This window comes from Thermobia domestica, chromosome 3 (genome assembly GCF_964235325.1).
Source record: "Thermobia domestica chromosome 3, izTheDome1.hap1.1, whole genome shotgun sequence".
Classification (NCBI taxonomy): domain Eukaryota; kingdom Metazoa; phylum Arthropoda; class Insecta; order Zygentoma; family Lepismatidae; genus Thermobia; species Thermobia domestica.
Genome location: NC_137456.1, coordinates 111,894,948 through 111,908,307, shown reverse-complemented (window position 1 = coordinate 111,908,307; position 13,360 = coordinate 111,894,948). Strand labels below are relative to the sequence as shown.

General features: G+C 34.3%; 1 protein-coding gene across 1 annotated transcript; it reads right to left on the bottom strand.

The window, feature by feature from the left end:
* Positions 1-219: 219 nt before the first annotated feature.
* On the bottom strand, positions 220-1,533 carry LOC145681914 (uncharacterized protein F54H12.2-like). The gene has a single exon (XM_081753518.1). The coding sequence runs from the start codon at positions 1,531-1,533 to the stop codon at positions 220-222; it is 1,314 nt and encodes a 437-aa protein (XP_081609644.1).
* Positions 1,534-13,360: the final 11,827 nt, after the last annotated feature.

The following is a 13,360-nucleotide window of genomic DNA, read 5'->3' as shown; positions in this document are numbered from 1 at the left end:
TACGTGTGTACCACATATTTTCATCTTGAACATAGGGATCTAGTTCACTCCAAGCATATGGTGCATTAAATATCCAAGATTGAACACAAGTACAATCAGGGTTTAGAACAGCTAGTTCTTTGGGCATAAGAATCCCATCACTATCACGAAAAGGAAGAAAATCAATAATTAGACGTATCATATTGCTTGTGAAGCCGTTGACAGTAACTGAAATACTGATTAATGTGTGTAATCAGTAAATACATCTCTATTACCGTTAATTTGTATTAGCGAATCAAATTCCGCGTAGATAATGCACGTGATAGATGACGTTAAAGCAGAAGAAAATCCAATTTTAAGAGTAAGTGATGACTCATGAACCAAGTCCCAACTTCCATTATTTTGGTTAATGTTAGGGGAAAGGTTAAATGCATATAAGGTATAACCATTTTTATAGTCTTCTCGTGATATATTATTTCCTGTATCTTGATAGAATGTTCCTGTTCCAGAAAATAGTGAATAATAGCATTTAATGTACAAATTATTTTGAAAATCGGGGGTTAATGGTGTTATTGGAATACTTTTTGATCCTGCAAGTAGCTGAAGTTTATTAACATTAAACGTTTGAAAATAAAATGGATTAAGTTCAAGTTTTCCATTATAAGCATCATTGGAGACAAATGCAAAGACCACTCTTTTGGGAAGTTTACCTATAAAAATATTGTCAAGATTATACGAAGTCACATTTTGAGGTATAGTATGAGTTTTCGTTTCAACTCGAGTGATGGGATACTTTAATGTAGATGATTGTAGCACTCGGTTATGATAAAGACCAACTGACGCAGTAATAGTAACATGTCGGACAAATAATGTCACATCAAGTAAATGTACTTTGCACGACATTGTAGCAGGTGCCATTAAGCAAAATGAATCCTTACTTCTATGTAATTTGACTCTGATTCCAACCTTGTTTATCAAAAGCCTTGATTGGGACATAATATCTGAGTGGAGCTTTCCATACATGTCAAATGTAGCACTTCCTGCAGCGAAAGAAAGTCGTTTCGTAAACCCTTTGTTTTCATCATCACAATTATTAAATTTACCAGGAGTATCTTCATACCATAAAGCACTACTTAGGTGTGTTGACTTAGCTTCTTTAGTATAATTTAAGAGAGTTTCTATATATGCACGATAAGGATAAAATCCTCCTGCAGCAGCAGTCACAAGAGTATTATTTAAGGATACATCGACTTGTTGAAACATGGAATGTAGAAAATTATTTAATGGAGCCACAGTGTCAGTTGTTTGGGTAAGTTTAGTATTATCCGGTTTTGTAATTTCACACAAAACATATAAGTAAATGTGAGCAGGATCGATGTAATTTCCACCATCACCAGGGATAAAAAATTCAATGGGGCCATCATCTCTAAGTGTTGACACAGGTCGGTACTCAACGATTGTAGAATCTTCTATACTTGTTTCAGTAGGAGGTACACTTTCAAGATCTAATGCAGAATCACAACAAGCATGACTATTAGGATGTAGAAAAGCCATATTTTTTACACTTGAAAAATATCACTGATCTTCCTCTTTTTTTTCTTGTTCGTAGTCTTTTTTTTCTTGTTCGTCGTCTTCTTGGTAAGCTTCCGCTTCTTCAACTGAGGAGGAGTTAGTGGAGGTCCGAAATTTATAGATATTTTACGCTTTCTAGTTTTCTTTTGTTGATTACGTGAACGAACTCTTTTCCCGCGCCCACTAATAAGTTGTTGAATTTTATTTTCTGCTTTAGTTTGCAAATTTTCTCCTGCTTCACGTAATCGAGAACGAAGAGATTCTTGTAAAGGTGTTTGATTCATGACATCTCCAACTACTTGCATGCCAGTTTGTAAAGCTTGTTTACCAAGAGTTTTTGCACCTTGTTTAAGTAAAGGAACGACTGAACGAAAAAGCCCACTAAAAAAGCTGCCGAGACCATGTCCGCGTTGGTAAATAGGTCCCCGAAAGTAGGGTAGTTCTCCCATACCATAAAATTGAAGACGTTGCTTTCTTGCCATTATTATTATTATTATTATTATACTTTCAGGAAATGTAGTTTCACCGTCACTGTCCCGTACTGAAATGGTAATTTTTGACCTGCGTGATCCCTTAAAATGATTTCAATTGTATTAAAATTGAATTTTGCTAATTGAAGATAATGCAGCGGATTAAATGTAATAGTTTGATTTCGACCATACTGTAAATTAGTAATACCGGCAATTCGTAATAATGGAGCTTTCGTATCACCAACGATTTGATGTTCTATAATATTAGTATAAATAGAAATTTGTTGTGGGTAACCAATGTCAAGATGTGGATACTTTGTACCATATGTTTGTTTGACTGCATTTTTATTAGGTTCCAGTCCTAATTGTAAACTTAAAATGGGTGAAAATTTTATTTCCTTTAATGAAGAATTATAAGTGATATGAATGGAATTTTTTGTAGCATCCAATTGAATATTAAATAAATTGGTGAGACTGTTAATTTTTTCTATTAAACTTTGTATCGTAGGATAGTAGCCCGGTGCAATTCTAATTTTCTTACTCGTAATTTTACTCTCAGGTTCTGATACTGATATTTGAATTATATTTTGTCCCTTCAGTACGTTATAACACGTGTTTGGAAAATGAATTTCGGCTAAAGCAACAACCCAGCGTTCATTTGAAACGGTAGATGTTGATAAATTAAGTTCAGTTTCTAATTTGTTTATAAAATGAGAAGGAGAATTATCTGGGAAAACATTTAAAGAAGCATTTGATGACAGTGTAACGTAAAAGCTATTATCATTTCCTTCAATAATCATTGTGATAAAAATTTTCGAAAATGAAGTGTAAGACTTGAAACTCCAAATTCAAATGGTAAAATTTTGCCCTGTTCATCCTTTAAATCTACGTGTATAGTATCAAAATACCGTTTCTCAACTTTGATATATTGTCGTGGGTAAAATATAAATGATTTCATACGGCCATATTCATAATCAACAACACTTACTTTTCTTAATAACCCACCGAATGGGGACTGGTGTTTTACAATATCTATGCATACATTAATTTCACGAGGAATATGAAAGTCTAAATTACACGGATATGGTGCTTGTAATTTAGTAATTCTGTGGTGTGTCGAAGAAGACGAGTCATTATTGTTCCCCGGATTTAGGTGTATGGATGTATAACTTTCTGGAATGTCTTTAGTATAGCCAAATACAGGAGCTAAATTAGGTGCTAATGATATTTTTATATTTTGATCAGGACCGATCATTCCTTGAACGTAAAGGGAATTATTAGATCTGTTAACTTGAAATAAATTTGGTAGAGATTCTATATTAGCAAGTACATGAAAAATACTAGAATAATATCCGAACAGAACCGTATATTCGCGCTTGTTGCTTTCACTTGTACGTTTATTGTAAATATTTGTTATAATCCTATTATCACCGGGAATGATGTTATAAAAGCTCCAAACAATATGTAATTCTGTTAAACATACTTCCCATGCACCTTCTAATTGAAGAGCTTCGTTTAATTTCGTTGTGTAACTGGCAACGGTATTATTCTGAAATATATTCATGCTTGAATTAGAAGGAAGTGTGATATAAAACTCTGGATGAGTATCCATATTGTAAGACGGCTAAACTTATACTATGCTTTGAATTGAATATCTGATTCTTTTATCCAGGAATTAAAAGAGGAGGGATAACCTAACCATTTCACATATAACATTGAACCCCTTTTATTAAGAATTTTTTCAATGAGAAAGGTTCGATTGGATGACGAAACTACTTTTTGAAGCTCTTCTTTATAGAAAATACCCTCGATATCTTCCCCGTTTAAATCACGAAGACGAAATGTAACAGGATTAGACGGAATTCGTTTCGTAATTACAAATATTTCATACGACCATTTAGGAAGATATCCTTTTTCAAGTTTGTGTTTATATTTACTAATACGGACCCAGTCGCCTACTTGTAAAGATGTTTTTACTTTATCTTTTTTATTTGCATTATGTTCATACAATGTCCTCCAAACTTGAAGGAGTGTGTCTTCATTTACATCTACAGGTCGTAAACGAATACTGCGGTGATACGTATGATTATATGCATGGACAATGTCTGGTAAAACGTTAATGTATTTATAAGTTTGATTCGCGGTAAAGTGTTTATAAATTTTTTCTTTCAACGTCCTCAAGAATCGTTCGCATATAGCAGCTTTCAATTCGGAATGTACACTATAGTGTTTTACCTGAAAACGTTTGAATATATCACGTACGTGAGAGTTATAAAATTCTTTTCCTTTATCAGTTTGGCAATAAACAGGTGGGTATTTGTATACAGACGATTTAAATATTTGTGTTATTGCTTTACTCACGGTTTCACCTGATTTATTTTTTATGGGAATACAATGAGCATATCGACTGAAAATATCAATAGCACAAAGAATGTATCTGAAACTGTTATTAAATTTTGCCACTGCTTGCATCTCTGCAAGATCCATTTGCCAAGTTTCATTGTAAGTAGTAGCAAAGTACTGTTTTCGGGGATACGTTTTACGTGCAGGCCGATGCAAAGTATACACATCTTGACTTTGTAACCATTTCTTAACATCATACCGTGAATACTTTTTATTACTAGCTTTATAGAGCTTTTCTATGCCCGATAGTCCTGCTGGATGTTTTGGGGAATAATAAATTTCACGTAATTTCTTTTTTCCTACACGTTTTCCCATTTTGTAATAAAACTAGATATTGGTGATTTCTGTCTTTTCTGTTTCCTCGACTTTGAGTGTGGTACAAATGAATGACCGAGATATTCCTGAGGAATGTTGATTTCATGAAGAATATTCATAAACTGAGACATACCAACCGGATTGCGCTTTCTTTTACGCGGACGAACTACATCATTAATCAAGTCAACAATATTTGATTTTTCAATGGGTTTACCATCAATACTAACAATTCCGTGTTTATTCCAAGAAATTTTAGAAAATTCCAAAAGTTTTCGTAACAGAAGTTCAGCGCGCTTTTGAAAAGTTTTTGGCACGGATTCGATTATTTCATCGATGCTACTATTTGCAAGTGTTTGATTTTCTTCTTCTTCTTTTTCTTTCGTTTCTTTATCATTATTGTTGGATATAATCGGAAGATAAACGGGATCGCTAGTATGAGAAATAAATTGGAGATATGCATGTAAAGCCTGTTGATACAACTTCCATTTTTCTTTATCATCTATATCGGAACGCTGAAGGATGTGTCTCATTTCTTCGTCCAGTTTTGATTGTTGTTTTTCAGATTTTTCAACTGATGCATGCATTTGAGAAGCTAATCCTTCAGGGACAAGAATCATTTTCTGCAGCTTACTCATCGTGAGAAAATAGTTCCCGCTAGACCACTAATAATCGGAGCAAGAAGTAACGGCAGTAGTCCCTTTCCTGTTTGTACCAAAAGTTTTCGTTTTCTCCGAAGTGATACGCGCTTGGCGGCTAATTTACGCAAAATACTTTTATGCCTTTTGAGTCTGGCTTTTTGTAATGGTGAAATAGGAACATTACCTCGTAATGTGTTCGCGGCACATTGTGCAATAGCTCGTATAGCGCCAAGTGGAGCAGAATTTAAAATATCTTTGCATCGTTTCCCACGTGACTTACTAAGAGCACGTAACGTTGTTACATGTTTCTTCAAGCAATTCATCTTGTGAACTAACGCAACTCGAACGATTTCATGCATTCTTTACTGGGAGCATAAACGATCATATTTTCCCCTGGAAAGATGTTTGTGCGCAGACGCAAAGCATCTGGTGTAGATTGTGTCATATCAAAAAGTAAATACGAATGAGGGTCTCTTGTTGCGTCTTCAAAAGACTTTACAACATCACTTGCACATTTGGGCATAATTTGACGAGCGAAATATTGAATTTGAAGTTTATCGCGTGGGTTTTTGAAACAAATAATATAATGGCTATTTAATGATATATCCCTCATATATCGACCTTTATGAAAAAGATTTTGTACAATGTAAATAACAGTAAGATTTTTATGATGCGAATATTTTGTAAATAAATCTACAACAACTTGTCCGTTTTCAGTCATTAAATCATCTACAATTATGAGGCCTGGTGAAGGTGGATGAAAAACTTGCATGTCTGGTAATCCTTCCATAAACTGAATAATTGATGTGTTCGATTTTAACTGTGGTAATACAGATCCATAACACCAAGTAATACTTCGAAAGTTTGTGGAAAATAAGTCATTTTTATGTTTTAAAAGTCGATCCACAAATACTGTCTTTCCAGCTCGTGTTGGTCCAGAGACCAAAATTGTTGCTGGATGAATAAATCTCAAACTCATACTAATATTTTTTAGAAATATTATTCACCTTTAAATGCTTGTGTGATACTAAAAATTTATAAGCGTGATATACGTTTATGTATTAGTTGGTGAAGACATATCCGAAGGGAAGAGAATTAAATTGATTATCATCATCATCATCATCAATTCGTCTTCGCTTATTAAACACCAATTGATGACGTGTATCCTGAGGAGCAGACACTATCTTATAACCCCGTTTTCTCATGATTTTCCTTGGGTTGTGTAATACTCGTTTATCTATCTGCCCTAAGACCATGGTTTTAAAGTGTTCATAATTTATAATTTGTTTATTACGAAAATTCAACGTAATTCCCCTAATTTTAGCAATAACTTTAGTTTCCCCACTTGAAACATTTCTCTGTCGATAGCAATAATTCTTAGAGCCAAGACAAATAAACGAGTCGATTACCCAACCTTCAGGAATTTCATTAGTCAAGTCCCCGAGGTACGCACCTGTAGATAAACAGGGACTTTTACCATTTTTACACACAAAATGAACACTATCTGTATCACAATAAAGTAAACGGCCTTCTCCAACTTGTTCCATGGCCTTGTACAAGTCAATTCTCGCATGTGCCGTAATGAACGCTGCCAGGACAACATTTGACGTGCGATTTGGTTTATCGTAATTTTCCAAATTACGATAAGTTATGCACATAATGTCTCCTAGAGGAAGAAGAGAATGAATTTCATACTGCGGCCCGAACATGTATTTATTATACTCTTCAACCTTTTGCACAAAGACAGTTTCTAGCATATCTGTTCTTTGAGCAAACTTGCCATACAGACTGTTAAGGAGCAGTTTACATATAAACCTTAAACCCGGATTATATTCTATCTTGTTCGCATCTAATTCGATATTTTCATGCTCCTTATAAGCAGCTCTATATCTTTCTTTATCAATGTCAGTGACACAGTCTGAGGGGTACCCGCTGCTTTCTTGTTTTATTTTTAAGAAGCTGTTCACATAGTTTTCAATACACCATGTGACTCATTAGGCACATACTTGGCCATTTGAAAATCCCACACTTCATATATTTTTTCTATAAGATACCCCTTTTCCAACGCTAACTTAAGCTCTTCACTCACCCATGTTCCATGCAGGAGTCTTTCGTCTTTTGTGTGGGAACACTCTTCTTGACTTTGTTCCTCCATGCATGTACGACACAAACCAAACATGAGTTTTTCGTTAGCGCTACAAGGCAAGACCGGCAGGTATAATCGACGCGGCGGCAGCACGGAACATTTGATAAGACCGTTTATTTTATCAATGGGTGGAAAATCTCTTAGGTATATCTTTGGATGTCCGATAGGTAGCGGTTTGCTTTTCATCTGGTGGGGATACAATGATGTAAAATCGTAATAACGTACGTGTGTATCCTCGTTTCCATTAGTATTCACATCGTAGAATAGACGAAATCCTTCTACACGTCCACCTCGATATGCATCCCTAGGAATAAGAGGATCCACTAAACTTGAACATTCATTGCGAATGAACGCAGCCAATGACGAGTTTCTTCGTACATCATTACGAAATTCACATTCCCATTTCTCCACAACAGTATAACCTAAACTTTGTAAACGTCTTGTTACTCCTATCGTGCGCTCATATCTTTGCGCTAATGTTTCCCCTGTGTCTTTATTTAAAACTGCATTTTTTTCTTTATTAACACAACTGACGTGACCATGCCAGTAACAGCCATGAAAGGAAAACACTGTTTTTGTGGAAGGCTGAAAACCATCCACTTTAATACCAGCAATTTTTCTTTCATTTCCGTTACCAGCATGTTGTATTTGCTTTCCAGTGGTTTTTTCTAACCAAAGCAACCACTGAAGAGCAACTACACTTTGTTTATCTTGATGACGAAAACCATAGGGTGGAATAATTCCCAACTGGTTTTCATGCAAATATTCGCTTCGAAATATTTTACTCGCTAACGATGCAAGCGTAGGACATGAGAGAAATGGCTGCACATTGCTTACGTTTTCAATTAGTTCCGAAAATTTTTCAATGGCCGAAATAAGAATTAAGACATCATTTTTACAATATTCTAAAAGTTCTTTTTGAAAATCAAAAATTACTTCATCTTGTACGCACTGTGCATGCCATTTCAACAATTCTTCCCGATCCTTCTCCATTCTACTATCAGGGTCATAGAAATGTAAAGGAGGCATTTCCCCAACGTAATTTTGATGCTCACTGGTATTCATTAAATATGGGAAATCTCCCTTCCGTAATAATTCTGTATTCAAGTCCAAAGATTTCGGCAAATCTGCCAATTTGAGGGGCATGTAATTAAACGTGTCCCTGAAAATTTTCCTACCCCCGATGTTCATTTCAATGAGCTTATTACCTTGGAGAATTACCTTTGGTGTTATCTTACATTCTATGAGAAGATGACGTAAAACGAAGAGGTTATCATATCGTGCTCCGTTATGACTTAAAAAGATCTCCTTTGCGAACGCAGGGCGCGGCTTTAGCGCATATCTCACAAACTCTGTAATAGAGGGAAAAATGTGAGTTCGAACGCCACAGGTTTTACAATGCTCCAAATCCGCATTGCCTATGCATGCATGACACCGCTGCATGGCTATACAAAGGTTTACTTCATGTTCTTTAATGTTAGGGTCGTCTGTATCTTTTAACATGGTTTCAACATCATAGGCAATGTACAGATATTTCTTTACTTTAGCTGCTTTTTCTTTTTGAATGTAGCATTGGTGATTTTCCTCTACAAACTTATTACAGAGTGTGCAAAACTTTTCGGAGCACGTGTGAACAGATTTTCGACGTCTATAGTCAATTATTTTCAAGCAATGTTTACACTGCTTAACCTGTTCACAAATGGATTTGGAGCGAGAAGAACTTTGTTTGTGTCTATCAAAACAACCTTGACCCTGAAAATGCCTGTGACATTCATTACAAAATTTAAGCACTACATCCTCATCCTTGTCTACAAGATGTGATTTCTCACAAGAAGAACACTGGACTTTACATGTGTGATTTTTAATATAATTATATCCCATAACGCAATACCCACAAAAATAACTTTTTTGAAGAAACCCCTTGATATTACGAATCACGTCGTAGTGATGATCGTTGTAAAAGAGAAACAGTTTCTGAGGAGAATACTGATTTCCTTTATAAGCAACGTTCATCACTCCGTTCTTTTCTTCATCTTCTTCGTACACGACTATCTGATATGATGTGCCAAAATGCTCTTGAAATTTTTCAGCATCATCCAGTGTTCCTCCGTTCACTGACAAATCAACATCAGCATCCTCACACAATTTTTCAGCTGCAGCTCGCTGATATTCTTCGTTTCGTATCATCTTTCTCTTCTCTTCACATGTACTTGCACTTACAATAGTTTGGGCCACAACTATTGCACGTGCAAGACACAGAGTATCCTTATTTCTAATCTTACAAACTAGTTTATTATTCTTACGATTAATGTCCCTTTCGTTCCCTTCTGCCAGTCGGTCAGTACGTGCGACACGTCTTCCAGTTCCCCTACGTGGACTAACTACATAAATTTTGAATGTAATGTTAGGGCCGAAAAAAAACTGCTCATTACTGTTCAACACATTTTGAATATGTTGAAAAACAACATCTGAATTAACATTTCGCTTCTGGCGAAAGGGAACGTAGATTGGGGTAGAATCAGGAAGATTGTTATAAACCATTATGCCTACCCTTGCATCAAGATCTACATTATTTAAAACATTATTTAATACATAATCTACAAGGTTTCGTACCATTCGTTCGGGGTCATCAACCTGAAATTCGGGGTTCAGTCTCAAGGTAGTGATATGCCCAGCAGTACGATATCGATGAAATCTTCTCTCCTCTTCGAATATTACTTCAAACGGATCTGCATTTCCTTGACCCTGCCCACCCTGACGATTGTGATGTCGTACGGGTTGCTCATGAAACGGAAGTGTTTCGTCAAGAAATGCAGCTAGCCTCCGTTGAAAATTTCTATCATTCCTAACTGCATCATCTTGACGAAACACTTCAGTAAACTTTTCATATGCTGCAAGTCGTGCATTGTCACTGTCGAAAAGCCCCAACTCAAAGTGCACTAAAAGATCCCCCACTCTTGTACAGCGATCTAAGATTTGTCTCCAATGATGTTTAACTTCATTTATAAATGCACCATATGGAAGCGTTGGTCGAACTCCCCCAAGAAATAGCTCCACAAATCTCTCATAAATTGTAATGAGTAACATGGGAATGTGATAAACACCCAACATAAAACCCTGTAATATTGCATCCAATGCGTTACCTGCCTCATGTTCACGCCTTTCGTCCTCGTTTTCTGCCTGACGTCCTTCTAAGTTATCCTCCACTTCTCTCGAAAAAAATACTTCCTCATCTCCATGTAACAAATTCCTACAAGAAAATTCATTATTTAGTAATAAGATAAACAACAACAATAAATATTATTATTAATAATAATAAAATACAAAAAGTATGACGTAAGAAGCAACTGTAAAACGCAAAAAATCAAACAAAGTATAAAAATGAAAATAAAAGTAACGCTAATAATAACTAATATGCTCAGCTATGGTCATCCTTCTAAGACCTATACTCATATACTTGTATACCCATCCTTCTAAGTACCTATACAGAAAAAGAGATACAATGCTTAACATGTAGTAAGGAATAAACTAAAATCCTTAATACTTTTTCAAAAACCTGAGATTAATTGTTTTGTATTACTTTAAAAGTAGATGCTTTTCAATTTTTCTTAGTTATTTTTCAAAAAATGATTACATTATGAGAAAAAAAACGTAAAGTTTATTTCCCCTTCCTCTGCATTAAAAGTCTTAAAGAAATAATACTTTACAATTCCTATAAAAATTTTATGCTTCAATATACTCATTTTACTTTCTAACAATATAGCTTATTACCCCCCCCCCCCTCAATTTCTATGACGTTTACTTACAAGCTTTCTGCTTCCAAGAAATTTCCTCTTTCTTCATCATCATCATCAGTTTGAGTTTGTGATTCGTTCTCCTTCCCAAATGCCTGTGTTAACGAAAACTCCCATGAAGCAGACGTTGAAGCTTGTGGACCTTTCTTCAATGCTTCCTCAAAGGACCTATCAATAGATAAAAGAGATACAATGCTTAACATATAATAAGGGAAAATTTCTAGTTCTATTTCAGCATAATGTGACTATACTTTCTTAAATAAACTGAGTTTAAGTTTCATTATTACTGTTAAAAGTAAATGATTTTCAATTTTTCTTACAGTTACTTTTCAAAATAAAGTGATGACATTACAACAGAAAACGTAAATTTATCTTCACTTCCCCCCATAAAACTCTTAAAGAAAGAAAGATACAAAATTCCTGTAGAATTTTTTTTCAATGAACTCAGTTTTTACAAATATTTTAATATTTTTAGTTCCTTCTCAAAGAATATACTATTATCTTGAAAAACTAAAGTTTTACAATTTCTGTGACGTTTACTTACAAGCTTTCTGCTTCCAAGAAATTTGCTCTTTCTTCATCATCATCATCAGTTTGAGTTTGTAATTCGTTCTCCTTCCCAAATGCCTGTGTTAACGAAAACTCCCATGAAGCAGACGTTGAAGCTTGTGGACCTTTCTTCAATGCTTCCTCAAAGGACCTATCAATAGATAAAAGAGAGACAATGCTTAACATGTAGTAAGGGATAAGAGTCCTTTACATACTATTAACATGAAAATCAATTTCAACCTCTTTTTTTTCTTTCTTTCAAAATTAAAAATTTCCTTTCATAAATTTAATTCTCAACATTTATATATATATATATATATATATATATATATATATATATATATATATATATATATATATATATATATATATACATTTACTTTAAACACTTACATCTGAGTTCCATTCTCTTCATAATACTCGTTTTCTCGGCGTCCTTGTTCATTCTCATCCTCCTCCTCCTGAACGTCATCTAAGAGCTGATCTAGTTCGCTGTAATGAAATAAGTTTTGTTACGAATATCTATTCTTTAAAAAAATTAAAACATAACCATGACAATAGTTAGTTCTATTTCTTAGTTAATGAGAATTGTTTTTTACATATGAAGAATTTAATAAGATTATTAAAAGAGTATTTAATTATTTTACAAACTATTTTACGTTGTATTTAAGTAAATAGGGTTCAATTATATACTTTCTTAATTCTTTTTTATGACAGTTTAATAAATTCTAGTAACTATATTAAAGCTTTCAAACTATATAAAAATATTCAAATTGGTTTACTAGTTATTATAACTTATATTCAAAAAGTAAAAGTTTACATATGGAAATTCATTATACTTACTTCAACTCATTTAATATCTTATTCCAGCCATCCATTCTACTGACGAATGCACACACAATTCTCTCTCTCTTGCTCCTCTCTTCTGGTGCTCGTGATTGCATTCAATAAAATGGAGAAAATCCTCTTCTGCCATCTTTTTATATCTACGTAGTACTTAGCAATAAACAAATACCATATTCTGTGTTCATTCATGAGGTCAACGTACATGTTTACCACCCCGTGATTAAGACTCACTGCAAAACACCCTACTCTGTACTTGTTTATGAGGTCAATGTACATGTTTGCCACCCCGTGATTAAGACTCACTACAAAATACCCTATTCTGTACTTGTTTATGTGGTCAACGTACATGTTTATCACCGCGTGATTAAGACTCACTATCGATAACACGTCATTATACAACAGTTGCAATATCAACTTATTCAACAAATTCAGACTTAAAGGATTTATTTAAACCTTTTGCCTTCTCATACAGTAGTCCATAAAATATATATATCACGTAATAAATTATAAAATTACTTTCATTAAATACGAACAATATACTCAGTTAATATGTTTAGTTCACTATCTTACTAAATACACATTCTCACAGAAGTACCTAGTTTTTTTTTTTTTTTTTTTTTTCAGGAAATACAACCCACATAATTATTT